At 27.0% G+C, this 13,745-nt stretch overlaps 2 protein-coding genes across 2 annotated transcripts; one reads left to right on the forward strand and one right to left on the reverse strand.

Moving 5' to 3' along the window:
* Positions 1–645: 645 nt before the first annotated feature.
* LOC142239623 (uncharacterized) lies at positions 646–6,542 on the reverse strand. Its single transcript, XM_075311417.1, has 6 exons — positions 6,506–6,542; positions 6,204–6,223; positions 1,561–1,637; positions 1,268–1,277; positions 866–1,207; positions 646–798 (listed from the first exon to the last, which is right to left on the reverse strand). Exons 1-6 carry the CDS (start codon positions 6,540–6,542, stop codon positions 646–648), a joined length of 639 nt encoding a protein of 212 aa, XP_075167532.1.
* Positions 6,543–7,165: 623 nt separating this feature from the next.
* Positions 7,166–7,846, forward strand: LOC142239625 (uncharacterized). The gene is made up of 3 exons (XM_075311418.1): positions 7,166–7,225; positions 7,285–7,626; positions 7,694–7,846. The coding sequence occupies exons 1-3, from the start codon at positions 7,166–7,168 to the stop codon at positions 7,844–7,846; spliced, it is 555 nt and encodes a 184-aa protein (XP_075167533.1).
* Positions 7,847–13,745: the final 5,899 nt, after the last annotated feature.

Raw genomic sequence — 13,745 nt, forward strand, 5'->3', positions numbered from 1 at the left:
AAAAATTTTTTTTTATAGAAAATTTTGTAAAAGTTCATTTCATCAAAGAAATTTCTTTTTTTATTGTTTTATATGTTTGGATTTTTTGTAGGAAACTCTTTTCTTTCTATAGAAAATTTTCCCAAAATTTTATTTGTATAGAAAATTTTCTCAAAATTTTATTTTTATAGAAAATTTTCTAAAAATTTTGTTTCTATAGAAAATTTCGTCAAAATTTTATTTCTGTAGAAAATTTTCTAAAAATTAATTTCATCAAAGAAATTTATTTTTTGTTATTGTTTTATATGTTTGGATTTTTTGTAGGAAATTCTTTTATTTCTATAGAAAATTTTTTCACAATTTTGTTTCTATAGAAAATTTTCTGTAAATTTTATTTGTATAGAAAATTTTCTCAAAATTTTATTTCTATCGAAATTTTTCTCAAAATTTTATTTCTACCAATAATTTTCTAAAAATTTATTTTTATAGAAAATTTTCTAAAAATTAATGTCATCAAAGAATTTTTTTTGTTTTAATTTTATTTTGAAATATTTAATAAATAAAACCAAATTATAAATATATAGTTTACTTAAAAGAGTAGAAACCTTAAAAAATTCGGAATTTGAAAATTTTTAATTTTAATATTTAGCTGAAATGAATTTAGTTCTATTTGGGTTGAACAACACCTTTCCATTGCAATTCAGCATATAAATTTCCACTTCTGAAAGCCAAAAAGTCAAAAGTGAAATTCAAGAAGGGCGTGTATGATGGTAATAAATCCGGACTTAGAGTGACATTGTTAAGCTTATACCAATAATTCTGAAAACCAATATAAGACTTGAATTGAGAATCTCATCATTATATATAATCGACGCTTTTTACTCACTGCCTTTAAAGGACATGCATAGGGCAAATTACTGGTCCTGCGAAGTTCACAGAGCAGATTCCTAACGATGATATTCTTATGCGATTGAGTCAAACCCTCGCAAATGTTTAACGTAAGATCGACAAATTTGATGCTTTTCATCGAGCTATGTGGAGTGACATCAAGTTTTATTTGTATCTCGGTATCATTGGACATTGGTCTATCTAGGAAAAAATTCAAGTTGTAGACGTAGACATTTTTGGTTGTTTTACCGAAAGAACATTCCAAACGATCTATATCACTAGTATTAAAAAATTTGCAAGTAAAACTTTCCAATACTAAATTAAAACGTTTTGAGGCTCCCTGAAAAAATTAAATTCGTAAAATAGGGGGGTTGTTAATAAATTAGGCAATTTTGCTTACCTCAACATTGCTGCAATAAGTTGCAAGAAAAACCAGCGTATAAAGAATTTTAAATAGCATTCTAATCATTTGTGTTTTAGTAACTATTTTAGAAAAGTGTTGCGTTTAGTCTTAGCCAATATTTGGTTTGTGTTTTATAGAACCAATTGCTAATAGTTTTTTAATTGTATATTTAATCGAATCATTTGCATCAAATATTGACAAACTACAAAAGCAAATTAGGCAGTTATTTGCTTGTATTCTATATAATAAAATAATTATTTTAAAATTTTTGATGAATATTCCAATCTTACATCATGGGCACCAAAAAAAATCCGCTTAAGGCGGAACAATCATGATCATGAAGCTTCAAACGGCTAAACAATCTGTTCTAAATAAAATCATAGGTAATCTGGGGTAGGGATTTATAATTCGAAAATATCACATAATTGATTATTTTAATTTGTGCATGAAAATCACGAAAAGTCGAAATCGACTATTAACATGTGTACCTTTTTTGTTAAACCCTGTGTAATACCCTGATAGTGCACATGGTGTCTTTGAAAAAATTGCTCAGGACCTGCCTATGAGTCGATTTAGCCAAATTCGTCAATCTGTAGTCAATGTCTAGATCGCAGATTTAGTCGAATCGACTTCAAATTTGCCACAATTATGCATTTTCGATCAATCTTCGCCCGATTTATAGTATTTTCGCCAAAATAGGTTCATATATAAATATAGCTTCCATATCATGGTTACCACTCGTGCCAAAAATAATAGAGAAATTTATATCTACATTTTATTTATAAAAAATTTTGTCTAAATTTTATTTCTATTTTATTTTATTTGTCTAAGACAAGATTTTCTATAGAAATACAATTTTGACAAAATTTCTGTAGAAATAAAATTTTGACAAAATTTTCTATGGAAATAGAATTTTGACAAAATTTCTACAGAAATAAATATTAGAAAAAATTTTCTATAGACATGAAATTTTGGCAAACTTTTCTATAAAAATAATATCCTGACAAAATTTTTTATAGAAATGAAATTTGGACAAAATTTTCTATAGAAATAAAATTTTGACAAAATTTTCTACAAAAATAAAATTTTGACAAAATTTTCTATTAAAATAAAATTTTGACAAAATTTCTATAGAAATTAAATTTTGATAAAATTTTCTATAAAAATAAAATTTTGATAAGATTTTCTATAGAAATAAAATTTTGACAAAATTTTCTACAAAAATTAAATTTTGACAAAATTTTCTATACAAATGAAATTTTGACAAAATTTTCTATAAAAAAAGGGAGATAAAATTTTCTATGAAAATAAAATTTTGACAAAATTTTCTATAGAAATAAAATCTACACAAAATTTTCTATAAAAATAAAATTTTGACAAAATTGTCTATAAAAATAAAATGTTGGCAAAATTTCTATAGAAATTTAATTTTGATAAAATTTTCTATAAAAATAAAATTTTGACAAGATTTTCTATAGAAATAAAATTTTGACAAAATTTTCTACAAAAATAAAATTTTGACAAAATTTTCTATACAAATGAAATTTTGACAAAATTTTTCATAGAAATAAAATTTTGAAAAAATTTTCTATAAAAATAAAATTTTTCTATAGAAATAAAATGTTCGTTTTTTTTTTTGTTTTTTATTGTTGATTTGTACTTCAATCATATTTGTTGTTTTGATCTCAGCTTTAAAACCATTGCGTTGACTAAACTACAAGAGTAGCTTAACCAACAGAGGAAAAGAATGTTTGTGAAATTTATTTGGGCAAAGCCCTATAGACTGCACGATGGTTGGATGGACGCACGTTTCGGAATTACCACATTCCTCATCAGCATCCTCTACTTGCAGCAAAACTATCAAACAATTATCAGAAAAAATTCGGGTAGTTCACTAAACCCAAAGTGAACCACACTCGAATCCTCCGAAAAAAGGTTTATGATAGTTGGCCTTTTCCTAAATAAATCTTCCCTTTTCCTTTAATTCCGAAAAATAAAATTTTGACAAAATTTTCTATAGAAATAAAATTTTGACAAAATTTTCTATAAAAATAAAATTGAGATAAAATTTTCTATAAAAATAAAATTTGGACAAAATTTTATTTAGACGAAATTTTCTACAGAAATAAAATGTTGACAAAATTTTCTATAGAAATAAAATTTTGACAAAATTTTCTATAGAAATAAAATTTTGACAAAATTTTCTACAGAAATAAAATTTTGACAAAATTTTCTATAAAAATAAAATTTTGACAAAATTTTCTATAGAAATAAAATTTTGATAAAATTTTCTATAAAAATAAAATTTTGACAAAATTTTCTATAACAATAAAATTTTGATAAAATTTTCTAAAGAAATAAAATTTTGACAAAATTTTCCACAGAAATAAAATTCTGACAAAATTTTCCACAGAAATAAAATTCTGACAAAATTTTCTATACAAATAAAATTTTGACAAAATTTTCTATAAAAATAAAATTGAGATAATATTTTCTACAAAAAAAAATTTGACAAAATTTTCAATAGAAATAAAATTTAGACAAAATTTTCTATAAAAATAAAATTTTGACAGAATTTTCTATAGAAATAAAATTTTGACAAAATTTTCTATAGAAATAAAATTTTGACCAAATTTTCTATAGATATAAAAAAATGTTGACAAAATTTTCTACAAAAATAACATTTTGACAAAATTTTCTACCAAAATAAAATTTCAACAAAATTTTCTATAAGAATTAAATTTGGCAACATTTTCTATAAAACTAAAATTTTGACAAAATTTTCTACCAAAATTAAATTCCGTCCGTCTGTTGAAATCACGCTAACTTCCGAACGACACAAGCTATCGACTTGAAACTTGGCACAAGTAGTTGTTATCGATGTAGGTCGAATGGTATTGAAAATGGGCCATATCGGTCCACTTTTACGTATAGCCCCCATATAAAGGGACCCTCAGATTTGGCTTGTGGAGCCTCTAACAGAAGCATATTTCATCCGATCCGGCTGAAATTTGGTATATGGTGTTGGTATATGGTCTCTAACAAACATGCAAAAATTGGTCTACATCGGTCCATAATTATATATAGCCCCCATATAAACCGATCCCCAGATTTGGCTTGCGGAGCCTAAAAGAGAAGCAAATTTTATCCGATCCGGCTGAAATTTGGTACATGGTGTTGGTACATGGTCTCTACCAACCATGCAAAAATTGGTTCACATCGGTCTATAGTTATATATAGCCCCCATATAAACCGATCCCCAGATTTGGCTTGCGGAGCCTCAAAGAGAAGAAAATTTCATCCGATCCGGCTGAAATTTTGTACATGGTGTTGGTATATGGTCTCTAACCATCATGCAAAAATTGGTCAACATCGGTCCATAATTATATACAGCCCCCATATAAACCGATCCCCAGATTTAGCTTGCGGGGCTTCAAAGAGAAGCATATTTCATCCGATCAGGCTGAAATTTAGTACATGATGTTGGTATATGGTCTCTAACAATCATGCAAAAACTGGTCCACATCGGTCCATAATTATATATAGACCCCATATAAACCGATCCCCAGATTTAGCTTGCGGGGCTTCAAAGAGAAGCATATTTCATCCGATCCGCCTGAAATTTGGTACATGATATTGGTATATGGTCTCTAAAAACCATGCAAAAATTGGTCCACATCGGTTCATAATTATATATAGCCCACGTATAAACTGATCCCCAGATTTGGCTTGCGAAGTCTCCAAGAGAAGCAAATTTCATCCAATACGGTTGTAGTTTGGAACATGGTGTTAGTATATGATCTTTAACAACCGTGCCAGATTTGGTCCATAACGGTCCATAATTATATATAGCCCCCATATAAAACGTTCTCCAGATTTGACCTCCGGAGCCTCTTGGAGGAGCAAAATTCATCCGATCCAGTTCAAATTAGGAACGTGGTGTTAGTATATGGTCGCTAACAACCATACCAAAATTGGTCCAATCACACAAAAATTGATCCATATCGGTTCATAATCATGGTTGCCACTAAAGCCAAAAATAATCTACCAAAATTTATTTCTATAGAAAATTCTGTCAAAATTTTATTTCTAGAGAAAATTTTGTAAAAATTTTATTGGATTCATAATAAAATTTTCATTATGTCAAAATTTTATTTCTATAGAAAATTTTGTTCAAATTTTATTCGGTTCATAATCATGGTTGCCACTCGAGCCAAAAATAATCTACCAAGATTTTATTTCAATAGAAATTTTTGTCAAAAGTTTATTTCTATAGAAAATTTTGTTAAAATTTTATTTCTGTACAAATTTTTGTCAAAATTTTCTTTCTATAGAAAATTTTGTCAAAATTTTTATTTTTATAGAAAATTTTGTGAAAATTTTATTTCTATAGAAAATTTTGTTAAAATTTTATGTCTACTTTGCCAAACTGAATTATATACGTATTGGATAGATCTTTTTTGATTTAATATATACCACGTATTGACTTACATACAATTTAGAAGATGGTGTTAGGAGGTTTTAAGATACCTTGCCATCGGCAAGCGTTACCGCAACTTAAGTAATTCGATTGTGGATGGCAGTGTTTAGAAGAAGTTTCTACGCAATCCATGATAGAGGGTACATAAGCTTCAGCCTGGCCGAACTTACGGCCGTATATACTTGTTATATCGTTAAACCAAATCTATCATTATTTTAGCACAGAGAGCGTTGATCGCTAGAAGAGGTGTGCGCGTGACTGAAATTTCACTCACACTCACGCACATTCACAAAGCAAACTGTTTATTCATGCACGCTCACACACTTTACGTGTGGTAGCCAATCCCACTCACGCACATTGACGAAATGAAAACCAGTACTCACGCACGAACTACTTTCAAGGACACACGCGCAAGCACGATTCACGACAATTCACGTGATTCACGAGACTCACGACATTTTCCTCACGGAAATCTGCAAAGGAAAGAAAATTCAAAAAAGAATATAGTTCGAGAGCTAAATTAATTTCAGTTAACAAACGGCTATGAATTAAATCTTCGTGAGTGATTTTCGTGAGTGTGATTTTGCAGAATTTTATTCACGCACATTCACGAACCGATTTTATCTCTCACGCTCGCTCACGCACGGCATATTTATTTTAGTTTCATTCACGCACTTTCAGGAGATTTGCTTTGGATTTTGTTCAAGACTCACGTGATTCACGCGTGTCACGAGAATTTCGTGTCACGCGCACACCTGTAGTCCGTACTATAGATTCAAATAAAGATTTCATGATTATTTTTGCATTTTATGTGTATGTGTATGTTTTAAATTTTCTTATAGCTCTTAAAAATCACCCTTTACATACAAAATAATTACATTGTGTAACAACCACCATAGGATGGGGGTATTATAAGTTTGTCATTCGGAAGTCAGCGTGATTTTAACGGACGGACAGTTGGAAATCGCTAGGTCGACACAAAATTTTACCACGACCAAAAATATATCTAGTTAATGGAGTCTGACACCAATATTTCGATGCGATATACACAGAAATACAAATTTTTTCTCCATTCGGACTCGACTATAAAAATGAGGTACCTTATCATAGAACTGAACTTTTGCCTTAAGCAGATGGCTTTCTTTGTGTCCTTGACATAAGATTCGGATATTCACCAATTTTCATTACAAACACACAATATTTGTTACAAATGTTAAAATAAGTATTTTTTAAAATTAGGACAAATGACTGCCTAATTTACATTCGTCGATTATCAATATTTGATGCAAATGATTCGATAAAATAAACAATTAAAACAATATTACCAATTGATTCTTTTACACCTAAACAAGATTTAGCTAAGAATAAAATAAACTCTTTTCCAAAAATAATTACTAAAAAAACCAATGAATAGAATGCTTCTTCAAATTCTATATTCGCTGGTTTTTCTTGCAATATATGGCAGAAATGTTGAAGTAAGCAATATCCCCTTTTTTGTACTCTTTCAATATATTTTTTAATTTGTGTGTTTTAGGGATCCCCAAAACGTTTTAATTTAGTATTGGACAATTTTACATGTAAAAATTTGAATGGAAGTGACAGAGATCAATTGGAATGTTCTTTCCGGAAATCAACCAAAAATTTCTATGTTTATAATTTGAATTTTTTCCTAGACAAACAATTGGACAACAATACCGAAATACGAATAAAACTTGATGTCACTCCACATAGATCGAAGAAACGCATTACATTTGTCGATATGAAATTAAACCTATGCGATGGTTTGACTCAATCGAATAAGAATATCATCATTCGGAGTTTGATTTCGGAAATTCGTAGGACGAGTAATTTACCCGCTACGTGTCCTTTAAAGGCAGTGAGTAAAAGTCGTCGATTATATAAAATGGTGTGATTCTCTACTCATGTCTTATATTGGTTTTCAGAATTATTGGTATAAGCTTAACAATGTCACTCTAAGTCCGGATTTATTACCATCATATACGCCCTTCTTGAATTTCACTTTCAACTTTTTGGCTTTCAGAAGTGGAAATTTATATGCTGAAATACAATGGAAAGGTGCTGTTAAACCCAAATAGGATAAAATTCATTTCAGCTAAATAGCAAATTTAAAAATTTCCAAATTCTGAATTTTTCAATTTCAAGGTTTCTCCTCTTTTGAGTAAATTATATATTTATCATTTGGTTTTATTTATTAAATATTTCAAAAAAAAAAAAATTGGCACAAAAATTACTAAGTTTCTTTAATGGGCCATTATCACACATTTGCCACAGTTGGTAGAAAACTGGTACTGTTTGATAGATTATTTGTTAAATTTTGCAAAATATTCCTTTTTAAGCAGGAGGTACACACAAAAAAAAATTTTTCTGGTTCAATCACGAAATTAATTGATCCAATTAATTTTTTAATTGAAATGTCTTCAATCACAGAAATGATAGTATCAATTAAAAAATTAATTGAAGGTCAATTAAAAAATTAATTGATCCAATTAAAAAATTAATTGATACTATTAATTTTTGTGATTGATTTTTGTTTCAATTAAAAAATTTGTTGATTCAATTAAATTTTTAATTGAATATTTTTTAAAACTCAATTAAAATTTTAATTGGAAAATTTTTCGTGAAATTTTTTTCTGTGTACTTCACAAATTTTCTATGGAAATTAAATTTTTACAAAATTGTCTAAAGAATTAAATTTTTGACAAAATTTTTTATAGCAAACAAAAAAATTGATTTAATTTTTAATGGAAATAAAATTTTGATAAAATATTTTATGGAAATAACAAAATGACAAAATTTTTTGATCAAAATAAAATTTTGACAAAATTTTCCATAGATAAAAATTTTGACAAAATTTTCCATAGATAAAAATTTTAATAACAATTTTTATGGAAATAAAATTTTGACAAAATTTTTTATCAAAATAAAATTTTGACAAAATTTTTTATCAAAATAAAATTTTGACCAAATTTTTTATAGAACTAAAATTTTGAAAAAATTTTCTTTACAACTAAAATTTTGAAAAAAATAAGTTTTGGCAAAATTTTCTACAGAAATCAAACTTTGACAAAATTTCCTATAAATATAAAATTTTGACAAAATTTTCTACAGAAATAAAATTTTGACAAAATTTTCTACAGAAATAAAATTTTGACAAAATTTTCTACAGAAATAAAATTTTGACAAACTTTTCTACAGAAATAAAATTTTGACAAAATTTTCTACAAAAATAAAATTTTGACAAAATTTTCGTTCCAAATAAAATTTTTAAAAAAATAAGGTTTGGCAAAATTTTCTACAGAAATCAATATTGTGTAAAGAATTAAATTTTTGACAAAATTTTTTATAGAAAAAAATTGATATAATTTTTTACGAAAAAAAAAATTCATAAAATATTTTATGAAAATAAAATTTTGATAAAATATTTTATGGATATAAAATGTTAATAAATTTTTTTTATGGAAATAAAATTTTTACAAAAATTTTTATAGAACTAAAATTTTTAAAAAATTTTTTTTTTAGAAATAAAATTTTGAAAAATTTTCTTTAGAAATAAAATTTTGAAAAAATTTCTACAGAAATATAATTTTGACAAACTTTTCTACAGAAATAAAATTTTGACAAAATTTTCTACAGAAATAAGATTTTGAAAATAATTTTCTACAAAAATAAAATTTTGAAAAAATTTTCGTTAGAAATAAAATTAAAAAAAAAGTTTTGGCAAATTTTTCTACAGAAATCAAATTTTGACAAAATTTTCTATAGAAATAAAATTTTGACAAAATTTTCTACAGAAATAAAATTATGACAAATATTTCTACAGAAATAAAATTTTGACAAAATTTTCTACAGAATAATTTTGTCTACAGAAATAAAAATGTTTTATGGAAATAAAGTTTTGATAAATATTTTTATGAAAATAAAATTTGTTATGGAAATAAATTTTTAATAAAAATGTCTATAGAAATAAAAGTTTGACAAAATTTTCTATAGAAATTATATGTTTATCATTTTGTTTTATTTATATAAGCAATTCGAAAGAATTTAAAGCAAAAAGAATATTCCATGATTCACATTGATAAAAATTTTTTATGAGAATAAAATTTTGGCAAAATTTTCTTTAGAAATAAAATTTTAACAAAACAAAATTTTGGCAAAATTTCCTATAGAAATAAAATTTTGACAACATTTTCTACAGAAATAAAATTTTGAAAAAATTTTTGCAGAAATAAAATTTTGAAAAAATTTTCTTTAGAAACAAAATTTTAAAAAAATTTTCTTTAGAAACAAAATTTAAAAAAAAATAAGTTTTGGCAAAATTTTCTACAGAAATCAAACTTTGACAAAATTTTCTATAGAAATAAAATTTTGAGGAAGTTTTCTATAGAAATAAAATTTTCTATAGAAATAAAACAAAATAAAACAAAAACAAGTATATACAGCACTAAGTTCGGCCGGGCCGAATCTTAAATACCCACCACCATGAACCAAATATTAGGGTTTCCTTTGAAATTTCAGGAGGGCTTGAGGACACTTCCCAGAGATAAATTTAAAGATTTCACCTATATCAGATTCTGGATTTATAAGAACCATTTTTGTTTGAGTTTTAGAAGAATCATTAACATCTCCTGTAAGTGTGCAAGAAAATTATAAAATAATTTGAAATCTTAAATCTGTAGAAGTAAAATCTGGAAATTTTACATTGAGTTTCAAGCAATTTTCATGATCAGTGCGCCTTCTTCACCCTCAAGAAGTGAAGTCGGTCTATATGGAGGCATTACCAAATGGACCGATAAAAACTTAATCCGATACACGTTTTTGTGAGCCTAAAATACCAGAATATTTTCAATTTCAGGCAAATCGGATAAAAACTACGGTTTCTAGAAACCCAAGGAGTTAATCGGGAGATCGTTCTTATGGGGGCTATACTATGGACTGATACTCACCGTTTTCGGCACACCTCTTTATGACCCGAAAATACCTCTAAATTTCCAATTTCAGGTAAATTGAATAAAATCTGCGGTTTCTATAAGCCCAAAAAGTAAAATCGGGAGATCGGTCTATATGGGGGCTATACCAAAACATGGACCGATACTCACCATTTTTGGCACACCTCTTTATGGTCATAAAATACCTCTAGATTTCAAATTTCAGGCAAATTGGATAAAAACTACGATTTCTATAAGCCCAAGACGCCGAATCGGGAGGTCAGTTTATATGGGGACTATATCAAAACCTGGACCGATATAGCCCATCTTCGAACTTGACCTGCCTGCAGACAAAAGACGAGTTTGTGCAAAATTTCAGCACGATTGCTTCACTATTGAAGACTGTAGCGTGATTACAACAGACAGACAGACAGACAGACAGACAGACAGACAGACGGACATCGTTATATCGTCTTAGAATTTCTCCCTGATCAAGAATATATATACTTTATATAGTCGGAAATCGATATTTCGATGTGTTACAAACGGAATGACAAACTTATTATACCCCCGTCACCATTCTATGGTGGTGGGTATAAAAAAACAGAAATAAAATTTAGAAAAAAAATTTTCTACAGAAATAAATTTTTGAAAAAATGTGTTTGAATGTTTTAAAGAAATAAAGATTTGATAACATTTTTATGAAAATAAAATTTTCATAAAATTTTGTTATGGAAATAACATTTTGAAAAAAAATGTCTATACAAAAAAACAATTTCTATAGAAAATTATTTATAGAATTTATATGTTTATCATTTTGTTTTATTTATTAAATAATTCGAAAGGATTTAAAGCAAAAAGAATATTCCTTTCTGGTACATGTCATATTTCATGCTTCCGTCTATGCTTCTCCTTTCAATCTTATCCCCACCATGTTTTTCGAAATTATAGTTCAAGTATCGTTTCAGCAGCTTTAGTTTCCATGATCCTCATTGATAAAATTTTTTATGGAAATAAAATTTTGACAACATTTTCTTTAGAAATAAAAGTTTGACAAAATTTTATTTTGAAATAAAATTTTGACAAAATTTTCTTTTGAAATAAAATTTTGGCAAAATTTCCTACAGAAATAAAATTTTGGCAAAATTTAAAAAAAAAATAAAATTTTGACAAAATTTTCTACAAAAATAAAATTTTGACAAAATTTTCTATAGAAATACAATTTTGGAAAAATTTTCTATAGTAACACAATTTTAAGCAACAAAATTTTCTATAGAAATTATATGTCTATCATTTTGTTTTATTTAGGTTGCACATAATTCGAAAGAATTTAAAGCAAAAGGAATATTCCTTTATTGTTCATTTTATGTTTTTATGCTTCCGTCCATGATCCTCATTGACTATTGACGAATATGTTCTTACACATTCGTATATCCAGTGTATCATATTTTGGAGCCAGAGTAGCGCATTAGTTTATATAAAATTAAATTCAAACTTTCAATCAAATCACATAAAATACAACAACTTTGCAACATCTCCCAATAAAGACCCTACATTATGCCATTTCTATTCCCCTTTTTTCCCTGTTTATTGACTCAACAAATAATCATATGTTGTATAATTTTGCTATTTTATTATCTATGGTTTTTCAAATGATTGATCCTGGACAATCATTTAATTATTATTTATTTACATATAACATTTACGAAATAATTACAAAATTGGTCTAAATTTTTTCATTTCATGTTTCATTTTTGTGTAGCTAATAAACTGCCACAAAATATCACAAATGTCAATATGTGATAATTACAAATCGGAGATTTACGCAAAAAAAAAAAAAACAGCAACACCACTGTCACCTTAGTGTATATGTACATAGACTATTTGCTATTGCTTTATGGTATTTGCTTTTAATTAAGTTCCATAGAAAAATGACAGGTAATTAAAAACGCAATCAGGCGAACAGACAGACAGAAATCAAAACAAGTATAAGTGAGAGGTCATTTTGGAAAAAGGGAATTTAAGTCATACTAAACAATGTATCAACAAAGTTATGTATTAGTATTTATTATAGATTTGGTTAGGTTATAATTTGTTTAGGGGTCACATTGGCAAATGAGTTCATTTTAATATTACATTCACAAAAAAAATTATTTCTAGAGAAAATTTTGTCAAAATTTTATTTCTATAGAAAATTTTTCGAAATCTTGATTTCTGTAGAAAAATTCGTCAAAATCTCGATTTCTATAGAAAATCTTTTAAAAATCTTGATTTCAAAAAAAAAAAAGAAAATTCTGCTAAAATTTTGATTTCTATAGAAAATTTTGCCAAAATTTTATTTCTATAGAAAATTTTGTCAAAATTTTATTTCTATAGAAAATTTTGTCAAAATTTTATTTGTACAGACAATGTTGTAAAAATTGTATTTCTATAGAAAATTTTGTCCAAATTTTACGTCTGTTGAAAATTTTGTCAAAATTTTAATTCTTTAAAAATTTTGTCAAAATTTTTCTTCTATAGAACATTTTTTTCAAAATCTTGATTTCTATACAAAATGTTGTGAAAACTTTTTATACCCTGCGCCACACTGTGGAACAGGGTATTATAAGTTAGTGCATATGTTTGTAACACCCAGGAGGAGACGAGATAGACACATGGTGTCTTTGGCAACAATACTCAGGGTGGGTCCCTGAGTCGATATAACCATGTCCGTCTGTCCGTCCGTCCGTCTGTCTGTGAACACATTTTTGTGATCAAAGTCTAGGTCGTAATTTAAGTCCAGTCGCCTTCAAATTTGGCACATGTTCCTACTTTCGGTCAGAATAGAACGCTATTGATTTTGGAAGAAATCGGTTCAGATTTAGATATAGCTCCCATATATATCTTTCGCCCGATATGCACTAATATGGATCCAGCAGCCAGAGTTTTATACCGATTTGCTTGAAATTTTGTGCAAACATAACACTTAGTCGTGTAGTCAAGTGTGCACAGTTTGATTGAAATCGGTTCAGATTTAGATATAGCTCCCATATATATCTTTCGCCCTATG

This window comes from Haematobia irritans, chromosome 5, assembly GCF_050003625.1.
Source record: "Haematobia irritans isolate KBUSLIRL chromosome 5, ASM5000362v1, whole genome shotgun sequence".
NCBI lineage: Eukaryota > Metazoa > Arthropoda > Insecta > Diptera > Muscidae > Haematobia > Haematobia irritans.

Bases quoted from the DNA above. Each gene is read 5' to 3' on its own strand.
- LOC142239625 (XM_075311418.1), top strand. From the start codon at position 7,166: ATGCTTCTTCAAATTCTATATTCGCTGGTTTTTCTTGCAATATATGGC. The intron at 7,226-7,284 runs GTAAGCAATATC...TGTGTGTTTTAG, and splicing joins TATATGGCAGAAATGTTGAA to GGATCCCCAAAACGTTTTAA. The intron at 7,627-7,693 runs GTGAGTAAAAGT...ATTGGTTTTCAG, and splicing joins CTACGTGTCCTTTAAAGGCA to AATTATTGGTATAAGCTTAA.
- LOC142239623 (XM_075311417.1), bottom strand. From the start codon at position 6,542: ATGAAATCTTTATTTGAATCTATAGTACGGACTACAG. The intron at 6,224-6,505 runs GTGTGCGCGTGA...TTTCCTTTGCAG, and splicing joins ATCTATAGTACGGACTACAG to ATTTCCGTGAGGAAAATGTC. The intron at 1,638-6,203 runs GTGAGTCTCGTG...GATTTTATTTAG, and splicing joins ATTTCCGTGAGGAAAATGTC to AACAGATTGTTTAGCCGTTT.